The sequence below is a fragment of the Aspergillus aculeatinus genome (genome assembly GCF_003184765.1).
Source record: "Aspergillus aculeatinus CBS 121060 unplaced genomic scaffold BO66scaffold_1, whole genome shotgun sequence".
Lineage (NCBI taxonomy): Eukaryota > Fungi > Ascomycota > Eurotiomycetes > Eurotiales > Aspergillaceae > Aspergillus > Aspergillus aculeatinus.
In genome coordinates, this window is record NW_020291470.1 from 1668080 (window position 1) to 1681964 (window position 13885).

The 13885-nt window shown below is 41.9% G+C and overlaps 3 protein-coding genes across 3 annotated transcripts; 1 reads left to right on the top strand and 2 right to left on the bottom strand.

Moving 5' to 3' along the window:
* Nucleotides 1–1466: 1466 nt before the first annotated feature.
* Nucleotides 1467–4020, top strand: BO66DRAFT_445820 (heme-dependent catalase; the record flags this gene model as incomplete). Its single annotated transcript, XM_025651661.1, has 5 exons — nucleotides 1467–1772; nucleotides 1840–2065; nucleotides 2141–2556; nucleotides 2610–2774; nucleotides 2840–4020. 5 exons carry the CDS (start codon nucleotides 1467–1469, stop codon nucleotides 3905–3907), a joined length of 2181 nt encoding a protein of 726 aa, XP_025509519.1. The 3' UTR covers nucleotides 3908–4020.
* A 146-nt stretch (nucleotides 4021–4166) lies between these two features.
* On the bottom strand, nucleotides 4167–7521 carry BO66DRAFT_425117 (glycoside hydrolase family 35 protein; the record flags this gene model as incomplete). Its single annotated transcript, XM_025650211.1, has 7 exons — nucleotides 4167–4561; nucleotides 4626–4772; nucleotides 4829–4961; nucleotides 5020–6284; nucleotides 6336–7027; nucleotides 7079–7201; nucleotides 7295–7521. 7 exons carry the CDS (start codon nucleotides 7519–7521, stop codon nucleotides 4167–4169), a joined length of 2982 nt encoding a protein of 993 aa, XP_025509520.1.
* A 600-nt stretch (nucleotides 7522–8121) lies between these two features.
* Nucleotides 8122–8989, bottom strand: BO66DRAFT_387527 (TolB family protein). Its single transcript, XM_025646328.1, has one exon. The coding sequence runs from the start codon at nucleotides 8709–8711 to the stop codon at nucleotides 8331–8333; it is 381 nt and encodes a 126-aa protein (XP_025509521.1). The 5' UTR covers nucleotides 8712–8989; the 3' UTR covers nucleotides 8122–8330.
* Nucleotides 8990–13885: the final 4896 nt, after the last annotated feature.

Below are 13885 nucleotides of genomic sequence, written 5' to 3' on the forward strand. Positions count from 1 at the left end.
CCCTTCTTCGGTGAAAGACATACTTCGTGCCATAAGCTTTTTGTATCATTGAGCGAGTCTCCATTAGGAGGCTGACCCCTATGCCAGCTGAAGTCCGAGTCCCTCAGGTCCGAGAAGTGGGTTCAACTTTCGCTCACACTATATATTCAGAACCTGTTGAGGGTTCCAGTGTATCTCCTCTGAGTATTGAAGTCGGAAGATTTAGGATCGAACACACATCATAATTCAATCAACAAGATTATTGGTAACATCAGCAGCACCCTTGATTGCTCGCCTTAGGTAAAATGCATACCCCGTGGACCGAACGCGTGTGCCAGCATTTCAATTCACCCATCATCAGGAAATTCAGCAGATTTGCTTGACAGGATAGGAGGAGAAAAGGCAGAGGCATCATGATGAAGATCTTCATACATGTGAAACCTTCATGAGACAGTTGACTGCTGTCTCTCATGAGGATCAGCGCCCCGAATGGATGCATCGTCCTGCCAGCGGTGCCAAGAAAATGATCTGTTCCACACCATTACCTGCCAGGAGGGTAGCCTCCATCGGCAGTCAGTGGTCTGCATCCCGCCGCATCATGGATGCCTCGGCAAAACCACTGCAGAATATTATAGAAGCCTCAAGCCGCTAAAATCAACCGATTGCCTTGGAAATCGGGCCCTTCTGGGTGGAGCAGATCAGACCATTATGGCTGACCGCCCGGAGAGCGTAGATACTCCATCCAGCACAGTTTGGTGGCTGAATGAAGCATGGGAAGGTGACAGTCGTGGCGATTAGGTTTCTTGGACAACAGTGGATCCCGGGGAACGGTCGAGGTCGTTGGGATTACCAAGCACCCGCTCCAGTCGGGCGTTCCCAGCCCTAACTTAACCCACCCAGTCTATTTCGTTCTTACCAAGCATTGGTGGCTAGACCATGATCTTGGCCAGGCACAGGACTGTGCTGCATGGTCGACCCTACACAGTTGACTGTTCGCTTGGCTTCTGCCGGCTGTGTTTAAGCTGTATACTTGTCGCTGTTATTGCCGACAACATGAACCTAACACCGTCCCAGGCTCGGTAAACTCGTCATGCTCAGCCCTGCTTCCTGTCCGCAGAAGCCTTTCCATGGCCCTCGAACTGGCGTCTGTGCTTTTCGACTACCTTGTGGTGTCTCATACGATGTAGCCTGCTACCCATCCTTGTGCCACCCAGCACTGCGTCGGTCGCAAGAATGGAGCGAGGAGAGTGGATCCTCTTCGCCCAAACAGGTTGTGATGCGCTGCCAGGGTCAAACAGATATGGGTTGATTATTGAACACGGAGTCTGGAATCGCCAGCTTAACTAAGGTGTCGGATCTGCCCACTCGCGGCTCCTTGTAGACGAATATAAAGGGGTCTGCGAGAGGCATCCGCTTGTCCAGCCATCCAAGCCACGAGCGTGCGAAAAGACTCACAAGATCGATCTCCCATCTCTTTTTGCTGCACAATGCGCCATCTTTGGCTTTTGCCAGCCGTTGCTGGTCTCGCTGGGGCGCAATGCCCGTTTCTGTCCGGCGAGATGGGGACTCCCCCTCGTTTCACCGAGCGAGCAGACAACCCAACTGACACCATCGAGGTTGTCGAACAGCCCATCGATCACTCGCTCTACCTCAATGACACTGACAGCTACATGACCACCGACTTTGGCACCCCAATCTCGGACCAGTGGAGTCTGAAGGCTGGACACAGAGGGCCGACCCTTCTTGAAGATTTTATCTTCCGCCAGAAGCTGCAGCGTTTCGATCATGAGAGGGTGAGAGACGTGTACCTGTTCTGACCTTTTGCATGTCTAACCTTTCCATTTTTCCTTCCTTTCATAGATCCCCGAACGAGTGGTGCACGCACGTGGTGCCGGCGCGTACGGTACCTTCCGATCGTACGGCGACTTCTCCAACGTGACTGCTGCCGATTTCCTCAGTGCCGCCGACAAAGAGACCCCCATGTTCTGCCGCTTCTCGACGGTGGTCGGATTCCGAGGCAGTGTTGATACCGCGCGGGATGTCCACGGCCACGCTTGTCGGTTCTACACCGATGGGGGCAATTACGGTATGCCAGAGCAGCACACGTCAAACAGCCAATCCCTTGTGACGTGCACACTAACATACGCATTGGCCATCGTAGATATCGTCGGCGTCAACATCGCCCCCTTCTTCATCCAAGACGCGATCCAATTCCCCGACCTAGTCCACGCCATCAAGCCGATGCCGCACAACGAGATCCCGCAGGCGGCGACAGCCCACACCTCGGCCTGGGACTTCTTCAGCCAGCAGAGCACGGCGCTGCACAGCGCCCTGTGGCTGATGTCCGGCCACGGCATCCCGCGCTCGTACCGCCACATGAACGGCTACGGCGTGCACAGCTTCCGCTTCGTGACGGCCAACGGCACCAGCAAGGTGGTCCGGTACCGGTGGCGCTCGCTGCAGGGGGTGGCCAGTCTGGTGTGGGACGAAGCGCAAGCCACGGCCGGCAAGAACAGTGACTTCCACCGGCAGGATCTGCACGATGCCATCGAGAACGGCCGCTACCCCAAGTGGGAGGTATGCCTCCTTGCTTCGAGACTAGGGTCCAACAATAACTGACAGACACAAAGCTGGGCGCCCAGATCATGGACGAATCCGACATGCTGCGCTTCGGCTTCGACCTGCTTGACCCGACCAAGTTCGTTCCCGAAGAACTCGTCCCTTTCACCCCGCTGGGCGTGATGGAGCTCAACGCCAACCCGACCAACTACTTTGCTGAGGTGGAACAAGTCGGTGTACGTCTCTTCCTTATCCCTTCCCCCCCACGAACAATCTCACTCACATGAACACCCCCTCGCAGTTCCAACCCGGCCACATAATCCGCGGCATCGACTTCACCGAAGACCCCCTCCTCCAAGGCCGACTCTTCTCCTACCTAGACACGCAAGTAAACCGCCACGGGGGCCCGAACTTCGAGCAACTGCCCGTGAACCGGCCGCGCAAGCCCGTCCACAACAACAACCGCGACGGCTTCGGCCAGCAGCAGATCCCCACCAACAACTGGGCCTACACGCCCAACACGATGGGCGCGCAGACCGCCCCGCGCCAGGCGAACCAAACCGCCGGCCACGGGTTCTTCACTGCCCCCTACCGCTACGCCAGCGGCCATCTCGTGCGCGAGCCCAGCCCCACCTTCGCCGACCACTGGTCCCAGCCGGCCCTGTTCTGGAATTCGTTGGTGCCTGCGGAGCAGCAGATGGTGGTGAATGCGATTGTGTTTGAGAATTCCAAGGTGACGAGCGTGCATGTGCGGCGGAATGTGGTCGCGCAGTTGAACCGCGTGGATCATGGGTTGGCGACGCGGGTGGCCAGGGGGCTGGGGTTGGAGGTGCCGGAGCCTGAGGGCAGGTACTATACCTCGAATGCGACGGTGAATGTTGGGACATTTGGGCAGCGGTTGCTCAGTGTTGAGGGCCTATCGGTCGGGGTGTTGGCGTCGACTAAACATGAGGGGTCGCTGCGGCTTGGGGCGGAGTTGGCTAGGGTGCTGGCGGTGCATGGGGTTGATGTGCAGGTTGTCGCGGAGGTGTGGGCTGAGGGTGTGAATACGACGTATGCGCTCTCCGATGCTTCCGGGTTTGATGCGGTGGTTGTGGCGGATGGGGTGGAGGGGTTGTTTACGACGGGCAATGCGACGACGATGTACCCTCCTGGTCGGCCGGGGCAGATACTGGCGGATGCGTTTCGGTATGGCAAGCCGGTTGGAGCAGTGGGGAGTGGGAACCGGGCGTTGAAGGGGGCGGGCATTGAGGTTGGGAGGGACGGGGTGTATGTCGTTGGGAATGCGACGGGGTTAGCGGCGGAGGTGTTGGAGGGATTGTATACTTTCAGGTTCTTGGATCGGTTTGCGCTGGATGATGAGGAGTGAGGTCGGCTGCTGGAGGATACTGAAATACAGAGACACCACGAGTTGGTCCTGGCACATGAGAATAACTTGGATTTGGAATTGTTCATGGATGGGTTGCAGTAATTAGAAATGAACTGGAAGGCAGTATTGAGACGCTATCCATATTATAACTAAATAAACATTGTTCAGAATATTCACTCGAATGGGAACCCAAGAAAAACAGGATGCAATCAGATCACCCCAAAACATCTTCTCACCAATCTCAGAAACACGCAAGCACCTAAGTATACTTCAACCGAGCCTCAGTCCACTCAGGCTGGTATCCCAGCTTCGCACCGTTCATATCGAAGCTCGTGCCCGACCCAGCGTCGAACCCACTCGCGTAGGCACCATAGGTGACGAGCTCAATATTCTCCAAGGCGGCACCTGCATCAGTCTGGGCCCACACGCTCAGACCGATGGTATTCTTGTCCCGATTATTGATGATGCCGGGGGGAACCGGGAACGTGGTCTGGGGTCCCAGGTACGGGACGTACTTGCCGTACTGGTAGCCGTTGATGAACAGCTGGATGCGGACGGGGTTGACGGTGGATGAGGAGGTGAAGCGGATGCCAAGGGGGACGTCGTAGCTCTTAGGCAGGTCGAGGGTGAAGGTGGTCAGGTAGAATGCGACGCCTGATTCAGAGGTTAGTTTCCTTCTCCGATCTCTCACCGTACACAGAACAGAGGTAGAACTTACCGGATTTGTTCAGTCCATCGAGAGGGGATCCTGAAGTCCAGCCATCCGATGACTTGGCATTGTAGCCTGGAAGATGCCAGCCCTGGCGTTCGGCCAGCAGTCCGCCTTCGTTCATTGGGGCACGAACGGGATCCAGCTCATAAGCTCCTAGCATCTTATTAGATTCCGTACAGACTTGTCAAAGGATGCAAGAAAGTTCTTACCGGCAGCTCCTCCAGCATTGCCCTGGATCTTCCAGCTGGTGAAGCTTCCGCCAGTCAGTGTCGCAGCGAGAAGGCCGCGGGGGTTTTCCACGCCCTTGGCAGTGGAGGTTTCATCGTGGCCGGTGTAGTCGATCTACGTAAGATGATCAGCATAAAAATCTCCAACATTGAGAAGCCGGCATTAAACATACCACAACAGTGAGAAGGTTGTCCGTGTCCTTGAGCGTCTGGTTGCTGAAGTCCAAAGTCGCGGTGGATGAGGTGGCGGAAGCATCACCGGGCAGGGTGGCAACCAAGTCACCATTCAGCCAAACATTCCAACCAAAGCCCACACCTCCCTGCGCGGTGAGACTGGCGCCAGTAACATTTGCGCCATCAAAGCGTCCGCGGTAGATCTTGATACCAGTGTAATAGCCATAGTCGGACGCGTAGAGGACCGGCAGAGTAGAGGGCTGTACTGGGCTCAGCGTTGTAGTCTTGTTGCACACCGTCCAGTTCGAGTCATCATAGTCGGATTCAAGCTCAGGCAGCGAGTCTTTGACCTTCCAGCCACTGAGAGCGGGCAGTGAGATCGTGCTGGACGCCCCGTCAATGGACCCGACCAGACTGCCATAGGCGGTTTTGGTCACGGCGATGCGCTTGCCATTCCATTTCACAGTGTTCACCGATGCGCCAGCAAAGACCTCAATGGTAGTAGTGTTGTCATTGTCTCCAATGAGATTAATAACACTTCCATCGACGGAGGCGTTGCGGACCAGGTAGGGCCCAATGACAAAGATGTGCTGGTCAGCAGTCACGTAAGGATCATTCGTGGTCGGTGGTGCCCAGAATCGGAATGCCGTATCGGTGTCCAGAAGGTAGAAGATCGTCTTGTTTGAAAATTGAACGACACTGGTACCACTGGTCTGGGTGTAGGTGTACGAGGGCGTGGTTGAATTTCCGGAGCTCTGGGTCAGGTTGACGGATGGCCCGTACTCTGTGAAGTTGAGGCGTCCGGAGTTCTTGAACGCAAAGGACGCAGTTTGACCGACTCGAGAGTATAGCACAACCACATCGGTGTCACCAAAGGTTCCGTAGGTGGCGATATCTGTTGATACGTACAGAATGGTACTATGACCCAGCGGGTAGTCGGTGGAGATGATCTTGCTTTGTCGTCCATCGAGGTTGATGTCGGTCAATGTGACATTGCCTGCGGAGGTTGTTACGTCCAGGTCAAAGGTCAGGGAACTGCGTGAAGAGGTTTTCGCTTGCTGCACAACGTAAAACCCGGCATCGGATTGCGAGTCCCGGAGCACCCAGGTATACGCAGATGTGCTGGATGTGTAGCCTGTTCCGTTGCCCTCCATGTCTGCGGTAAGTAGTCCAGTCGACACTCTGGTGTATAAGCCAATAAGCTTAGTTTGGCTCATCTTGTCCCGGACCACTCTGCTCTCACTCAACGGAGCGCTGTAGTCATCTATATCTGGTCAGGATTGCTTCCCTTTTTGACGGGTACGAATTAACTCACATGATGTGTAGACAACTGGGGCTGCTAGATGACCCCAATTCGTACCACCGTAGGTCATGTAGATGCTTTGAAGCGTTATCTTCTGGCCGATGTTGTTCTTGTAGTACACATCCGCAAACTGCGGGCTAAGCTCGCTCGTGCAGGTGTCATAAAAGGAGGATGCTCCCCAAGCAGAGAACCACCCTCCTTCAAACTCGGGTATGTAACTGGGCTGGGTGAAACTGTAGTTCTGGAACCATTGGTAGTAGGTGCGGACGACATTGAATCCGGTGGCTTCGTTGGTGCAGCTGAGACCACCAGGATAGGAGTCCAGGCCGTAGACGTTCACTGCACCGCCAACGTCTTCGTAATCCGTGGACCAACTCTCGGAGCGCATTCCCTTTTCGTTGTGAGTGAAGGGGACATCAACACCAGCGGCCCGAAAGGCATCCTCCAACTTAATCATATACTGGACTAAAGTGTTACTGGCACTGTGGGTCGTTTCTTGCAGCTCGTTTTCAATCTGGTTGAGAATGACCGGTCCGCCATTGGTGATGGAGTTGGCTGCAATGATCTTGCCAATCTCTTCCACCCATGGTTGCCAGGCCGCGGTGTACGTGGCGTCGCCCGTGCGCAATGAGCCTCCGCTGCCATCGCTCAAGTGGAGAGCTAGACCGCCTCCATTGATCTCAGCATTGTCATAGGGCCCTGGTCTGCATCGTGTATTAGCTTTAAACCAGTGACATCTAGTCAGCAAGGCTTACCGGGCAATGAGATAAATTCCAGCCTCCTGAGCGTAATCGAACAGACGCTGCAGATTGTGAGCGCCGGTCTCGAAATCGAAGGTTCCATTGACGGGCGAGTGGAAGTTCCAGAAAAGATAGACACTACATCGTTATCAGTCTCGATATCGAATGGTCAATAAGATCGAATCAAGGGTTGGCAAGGGTTGGATTCTAGAGGCATTTGTGTCCACACACCTGGCTGCGTTGAACCCATTGGCACGCATCTTCTGAAAAATGTCAAGCCATAGCTCGGGCACAGGGAGTCTCGGATAGGCAAATTCGCCCGAGAAAACGAAGAGTCGGTTGCCATTGACGGACAAACTATACGGATCCCAGGACACCAGGTCTGTTAGACCGTCGGTGGTGGCCAGAGTCCCGGTGAGCAGACTCGCCCCAAGCAGCAAGGACGACCAAAGCTTCATGGTGAGTGTAAGCCAAAGCTATTAGATACTGAGAAGATCTCGTTCTGCAACCGTGCACTCGGCTTTAAGTATCTATAGCCATCGTCACTTCCCTTGAGCTCCAGTGTCATGGTGGATTCTGGTGGTATTGCCGAGAGCAAGGGCAATTTCCTCCGTTTGGTGGGCTCATCCTAGTCTTCAGGCTATAGACTGCATGCAGGCTCTAGCGCTGGAATCTGGGATAAGCGATTGGTGCAGACTTGGAACAATCAAAATTAGATTAAGCAACGAGCGGGGAAATGAGGGGTTCACGGAGAAATACACACCGAGAACCTATGCGGGGGGTACGTGGGCTGATATTACGTGCAGTAGTCAGGGGGACTCAGGGGTAAACCACACAAATCTACTGGGGTAATGCCGAGGAAGAATGACGGGAATTGATGCTGATGGCTGAGGGGAGGGAGAGGAAGAGTGAAATACAGACAGGTGAGGTGCTGGATGCCTAAGGCCGGAAGGCAATCGAGTCCGAGCTCCGGCGGAGGGTCACATGACACCGTGATTTCATCTCCGCAGTCTCCGCATTTCCCGCCACTCTCCCTACAAACAACAACTTACACAAAAGTCGATGAATTCCACACAACTTTGGACAGAGGAGAGTAATTCCTTTCTTACTCCAAATATCCGAAAATATCCGAAGAAATATCCGCATCTTGTTTTCAAGGACCAAAGCTTGCTTCAAATATCCGAAGGTAGTTCTAAATATCCGGTGGCCTAGACTCACTCTAGGCAGCTCGGTGGGAAGATAGATGGGCATCGAGTCCTCCCACTTACTATCCGTCAGCAGCCTCCTCTACTTCAGCAGTCTCGCGGGCCTCCCAGGTTTCTCTCCGCGTGGTCTCATAGAAGAAAGTCCGCTTGCCATTGGGTCGGATGACATAGATCGAAAGCTCTTGACTATGCTCCCAGCCCACGCGAAAGTCATGTCCCAACCAGTCTGTGCCGCGGTCTGAGGAGAACGCAACCCATTCGCCGTCTGGAGACCACGGCGGGCGGAAATATCCGTTCATCTTTGTCGGGTCGCAGGCCGTCACCGTTGTGTTGGTCAGGTTCCAACTGCTGCCGGTCTTCAGATCCATCACCCAGATATTGGTCCTGTAGCCGTTCGCAGTCGAAACAAATGCTGCCTTGCTTCCGTCTGCGGATAAAACCATTGCATCTTCCATTGCAGGTGTGGCCACGAGCTTCTCCATGCCCGACCCGTCTACGCGGCAACGGTAGAGGTCGGAGTTGCCGTCGCCGTCACGCTCACTGGTGAAGGTGATCCATTGGCCATCTGGCGAGAAGGAGGCATCATACTCAATGACGGACTGGTTCAGTAATCTGCGCTACGTAGCGAATGTGCCTCCGCTATAGCTAGCACTTGCCCAAGGTGCTTTCTGTATCAAGGTGCATCGCGCCTAATGACGACAATTACGAAATTAAATTGTCTTTGAGACTGTAGACTATGCATGTCATTTGCCTGGCACTTATGTACAGTACACTGCAGTGAGTAATTAATTAATAGTTAACTACTTCCCACTGTAAGTGTTTTGATAACAGTCACGTGGAGATAAGACAACTCTACTATGTTCACTGTGTGGAGTGCCTGGCCTCCCACTGGCTGGGCAGCTCACCGCCTTCTGCCGGCAGTTAGATAGGTGTCCAGATAGCTTGAATCTATTTTTCTTTATATTCTTCTTAGATTATAAGTTTTTTTTTATTTATTATTCTTTTTTTAGAGTGTCAACTTTATTAATATTTTATTAAAAGATCTTATATTTATTAAATCTATATTATTTATAATATTTTTTATATTTTTTTAATTTCTAGATTTTTATATATATTAAGCAGTACTGCGGCCAGCTAATTAGTAGCCGAAATATCTCTAATATATATTAAAAATATTAGATTAGAAAGCTGCTATAAAAAATAAAAATACTACTATTTAATATTATATATAGTATAAGTAAAAATATAAAATTCTTTTTAATAAATTTTTAGACTTTTTATTAATACTATTAATTCTTTTTATAAATAAGTAAAAATAGAATATCTAATTATATATTATTAAAATAAGCTTCTGCTTTTATTGTATAAAAAATCTTATTAATAAAATCTTACTATAATTAGCTCCAGACTAGGAATACTTTAATATATAAAAATAATAGTCGATTTTAATTAGTAAATAATTTATAAATTTAATATTATAAAATATATTTAAAAAATACTTAAATTAGTTTTTAGAATTTAAATACACCAACAAGATATTTACTGCTATTTATAGAATTATTTATAAAAAGAATATATTTAGAAAATAGACTGTAATTATCAGCTTTCTAATTATAAAGTCTTTATAGTATATAAAGCTGTTATAATTTATTAATATATTTTAATATAAATATTCGGACGCCCGGGCTTTCGGCTGTAAAAATAGATATTTATATTATTTTTTTTTTATATTATTTAAAATATAATTTTTTATTATAAATAATAATATATAAGAATAATATCAGTAGAAATAATAATAGTTCCTACTATAATATTAAATTCTTTAACTTAATTATTTATTTTAAAAATATTATTAAAAAGTAAGAAATAGATACTAATTATATAAATACAGTTCTATAGATATCTAAAAATAAGAATAATAAATTAAAAAATATAATCTTAATAAATATTTTAAAAAAAATAGAAGAATAATATCGCATGGCTATTAAAAAAGCCAGCAGATGATTAATCTAATAATTAATTTATTTAAACTTAAAAATTATTTTTATATGAAAAAAAGAACAATAAATATATCTTTTATAATAGATATAAATATAATATTAATTTATATTTTTTTTTATCTAAATATATATTTTTAGAAATAGAAACTATAAACCTATATATAATACTATAAATCTTCTACTAAAAAAAAATCTTACAGCTGCTGTATATTCTTATTATATTAATATATTTATTAGTATAGCTGTTACTAAAAAACCTAGTAGAAAAAACTATTTTAATATATAAATATAGAATTCTAATACCAGATATATATTAATATCAGACTTTAACTTCTTTATTAAATATAAGATATAGATACTTAAAAAAGTATATTAATATTTTAACTTATCTAATATATATAATAAAACTAAAAAATATAAAAAAATCAAGTTATATTTTAATATTAAAAATAATAAAACTATTAAATTAATTATAAAAGTAGAATATAATCTTAATACTTCATATAGTCTACTATTAATAAAAAAGGATTTAAAAATTATAATATTATCTAATATATTAAAAATAATAAAATTAAAGATTTTAATACTAGTTATACTATTAGTTTTATATAAAACAGTAAAATATCTATTATTAAGATATATAATAACAACAAACAGTTTAAATATTTTTAACTTACTATTATTAATTTATATCTTTTATATTATTATTTAGATTATACAGGCAAGCTGAAATTAATTATTATAATAAAAAATATTAATAATAAAATTATTAGTAAGCTGGAATTTAAATATAAGATTTATAATACTAAAAAGATATATAAAAAAGTATTATAAAAATTAATAATTAAAAAATAAAGTCTATAAGATATTTAAAGTTATAATACTTAATATTTAAAATCTATAAAAATTAGAAATAAGAAATATTATTTAGTATTTATTAATCTATTTATTAGCTGTATAAAGGTCTGTTTATTAAAAAATCTTAAAAATAAAACTAATAATATGTTAATTATATGCAATAAATAATATAAGAATATTACTAATTAATATATTATAAAATAATATCTTAATAACAGCTATAAGTTTATAAAATTTAGAAAATAATATAAATCTAAAAGTATTATATATTTTATATCAGCTTTATATTACTATTATTAAAATATTTATATAGAATAATATAAATAATATATTATATTAACAGCTAGAATTATACTAATTAATACCAGCCTGCCGGAATATTTTTAATTAAAAATAATTAAAGCAGCGGTTTATATTATTAATTATTTAATTATTTTAAATAAAATATTATTACTAATTTTAAAATAATATAAATACTTTAATATTAAACTTAATATTATATCAATTAAATACTTTTATATATACAGCTGCAGAATCTATATTCTAATTAATCCTAATAATTCTTAATATATTAAAAAATATAAACTTAAACTATAAATATAAATTAGCTATTTTATCAGCTATAAAAAAAACTATAGTTATATATTTTAAATTTATAAATAAAAATCTAAAAAAGTTAGATATTCCGATAATATTAAGTTTCTTAAATAATATATATATAATAATAATTATAATAATAATATTAAAAATATTTTTATATATTTTTTATTAGCTTTTTTTTACTATTAAAAAACTAAAAAACTGTCTGATCTAAGCTGCTAAAAAATAATAGTAATCTAGTACTAGTATAGCTAATTATATATAAATAATAAATAGTTTTATTAAATATTATTAAATTATTAGTTTATAAGTAAGTTTAAACTTAGACTCTATTTTTTTTATTATTTTCTAAGATATTTTATATATATAACTACAAGAAAGACTATTACAGATATCTTTTAAAATATATAAAAAAATAATAATAAAAGAATTTTTTTAATTTATAAATAAAATAATTATTTTTTAAATTTTAACAGCAGGAGTTTACCCGGAAGTATTATTAATAATATTAAATATTAAAATAACTTTTTTTAAATAAAAAGATCTAGTTAGTTTTTTAAATAAAAATTATTTTTACTTTTATTATATACTATAAAAGTCTGATTTTAAAATTTTAAATAAGAATTCTCTCCGCTGCTCTTATATATTAAAAAAATAGAACTTAATATTATAGATAAAATAATATTATTCTATAAATAATAAATAATTTTACTATATTTATAGATATATTATAATAATCTTAATATTATAAATTGTTATTATTAGATATTATTATATATAAGATCTTATTAAATTCTATTATTATAGTATATATACCAGTAGCAGTTAATAATACTAACTTATAGATTTTATTATATAATCTAATATATATATTTAAATATTAAGACTAATATATTAACTATTTATATATAATATCTATATATATTTAATTTAAATAATAATTTCTAAGAAATATTTAATAAATATATAGTAGCTTAGAACTATTATAACTAGTAAGATTCTTATAATAAATATAATTAAAAATATAAAAAAATATTTTAAGATTATATTAAAAAAAATAAGTTTTATAATTTTATAAAATATACTACTATTATACCGCCAGAAAATCTACTACCAAAGCTGTTATATATACCGGTAATAAATATAAAATTAAATAATATTAATATTTTATTAAAATTATATTAAATTATAATACTAAAAATATTTTAAAAACTAAAATAAATAGTAGCTGAGATAGCTACTAAAATCCTATAATATATAATATTTACAGATTTTAATTCTTAAATTAATTAAAATATTTAATTAATATTATTTATTATCTAAAAAAATATATAAATAACTAATACTAAGTCTAATTATAAATACTATTTTTATAAAAACTATGAATTCCAGCTGTTATAAATATTAGATTATTTAAATAAAAATATACTACATAAATAGTCTGATTTTGAAAAGATATTCTAATTATATAATATAATATTTATATATATTAATAAAATCTTAATTCTAAAAATTTATAATACTACTAAAATATCTTTTGAACCATTTTGAGAAAAGTGGAAATAAAAGAAAAACCTTTTATGATAACATAATTGAACAGGCTAATTTGCGCAAGAGAGTACAAATTGAGTGCGCGGTTTGGCACCTCGATGTCGGCTTAGCTCATCCACATGAATGCAAAAATCATGAAGGGTTCGACTGTTCGTCGATTAAAGAGCTACATGAGCTGGGTTTAATACGTCGTGAGACAGTCGTCAACCATAGTGGTGATATTAACACTTGAACAGCGCCGCTAAGGCTTCTGAAGGGTCAATCTCTGCCGGACCCACTATACCTGGCGCAATGCCAAGGATGGCAAGACGTCAATGTTAAAAGTTTCGAAAGGTGATTGCGCTCTCAGACATAAGCTTGCGTACGCAGTCGGCGCTCGAGCATACCGATCCACCGACTCACATTCTCAATATATGGAGCACTCAGTGTTGGATCCTAATCCCTGGGTTATCGTAGTTATCACAGTGCGGAGAAACCAGCAAAAGCTCCCTAGTCTAAGAAATGTCGGGGGCAAGGGTCATTGAGCGGAGACTAACTACGTACTCCGTACCTAGGTAGTCCCAACCGAGATCCACTAATAAATTCACTAGCTCAGGACGGATGCTCCC

What these genes read in the sequence shown, in the direction of transcription:
- BO66DRAFT_387527 (XM_025646328.1), bottom strand. Translation starts at nt 8,711, where the DNA reads ATGGTTTTATCCGCAGACGGAAGCAAGGCAGCATTTGTTTCGACTGCG.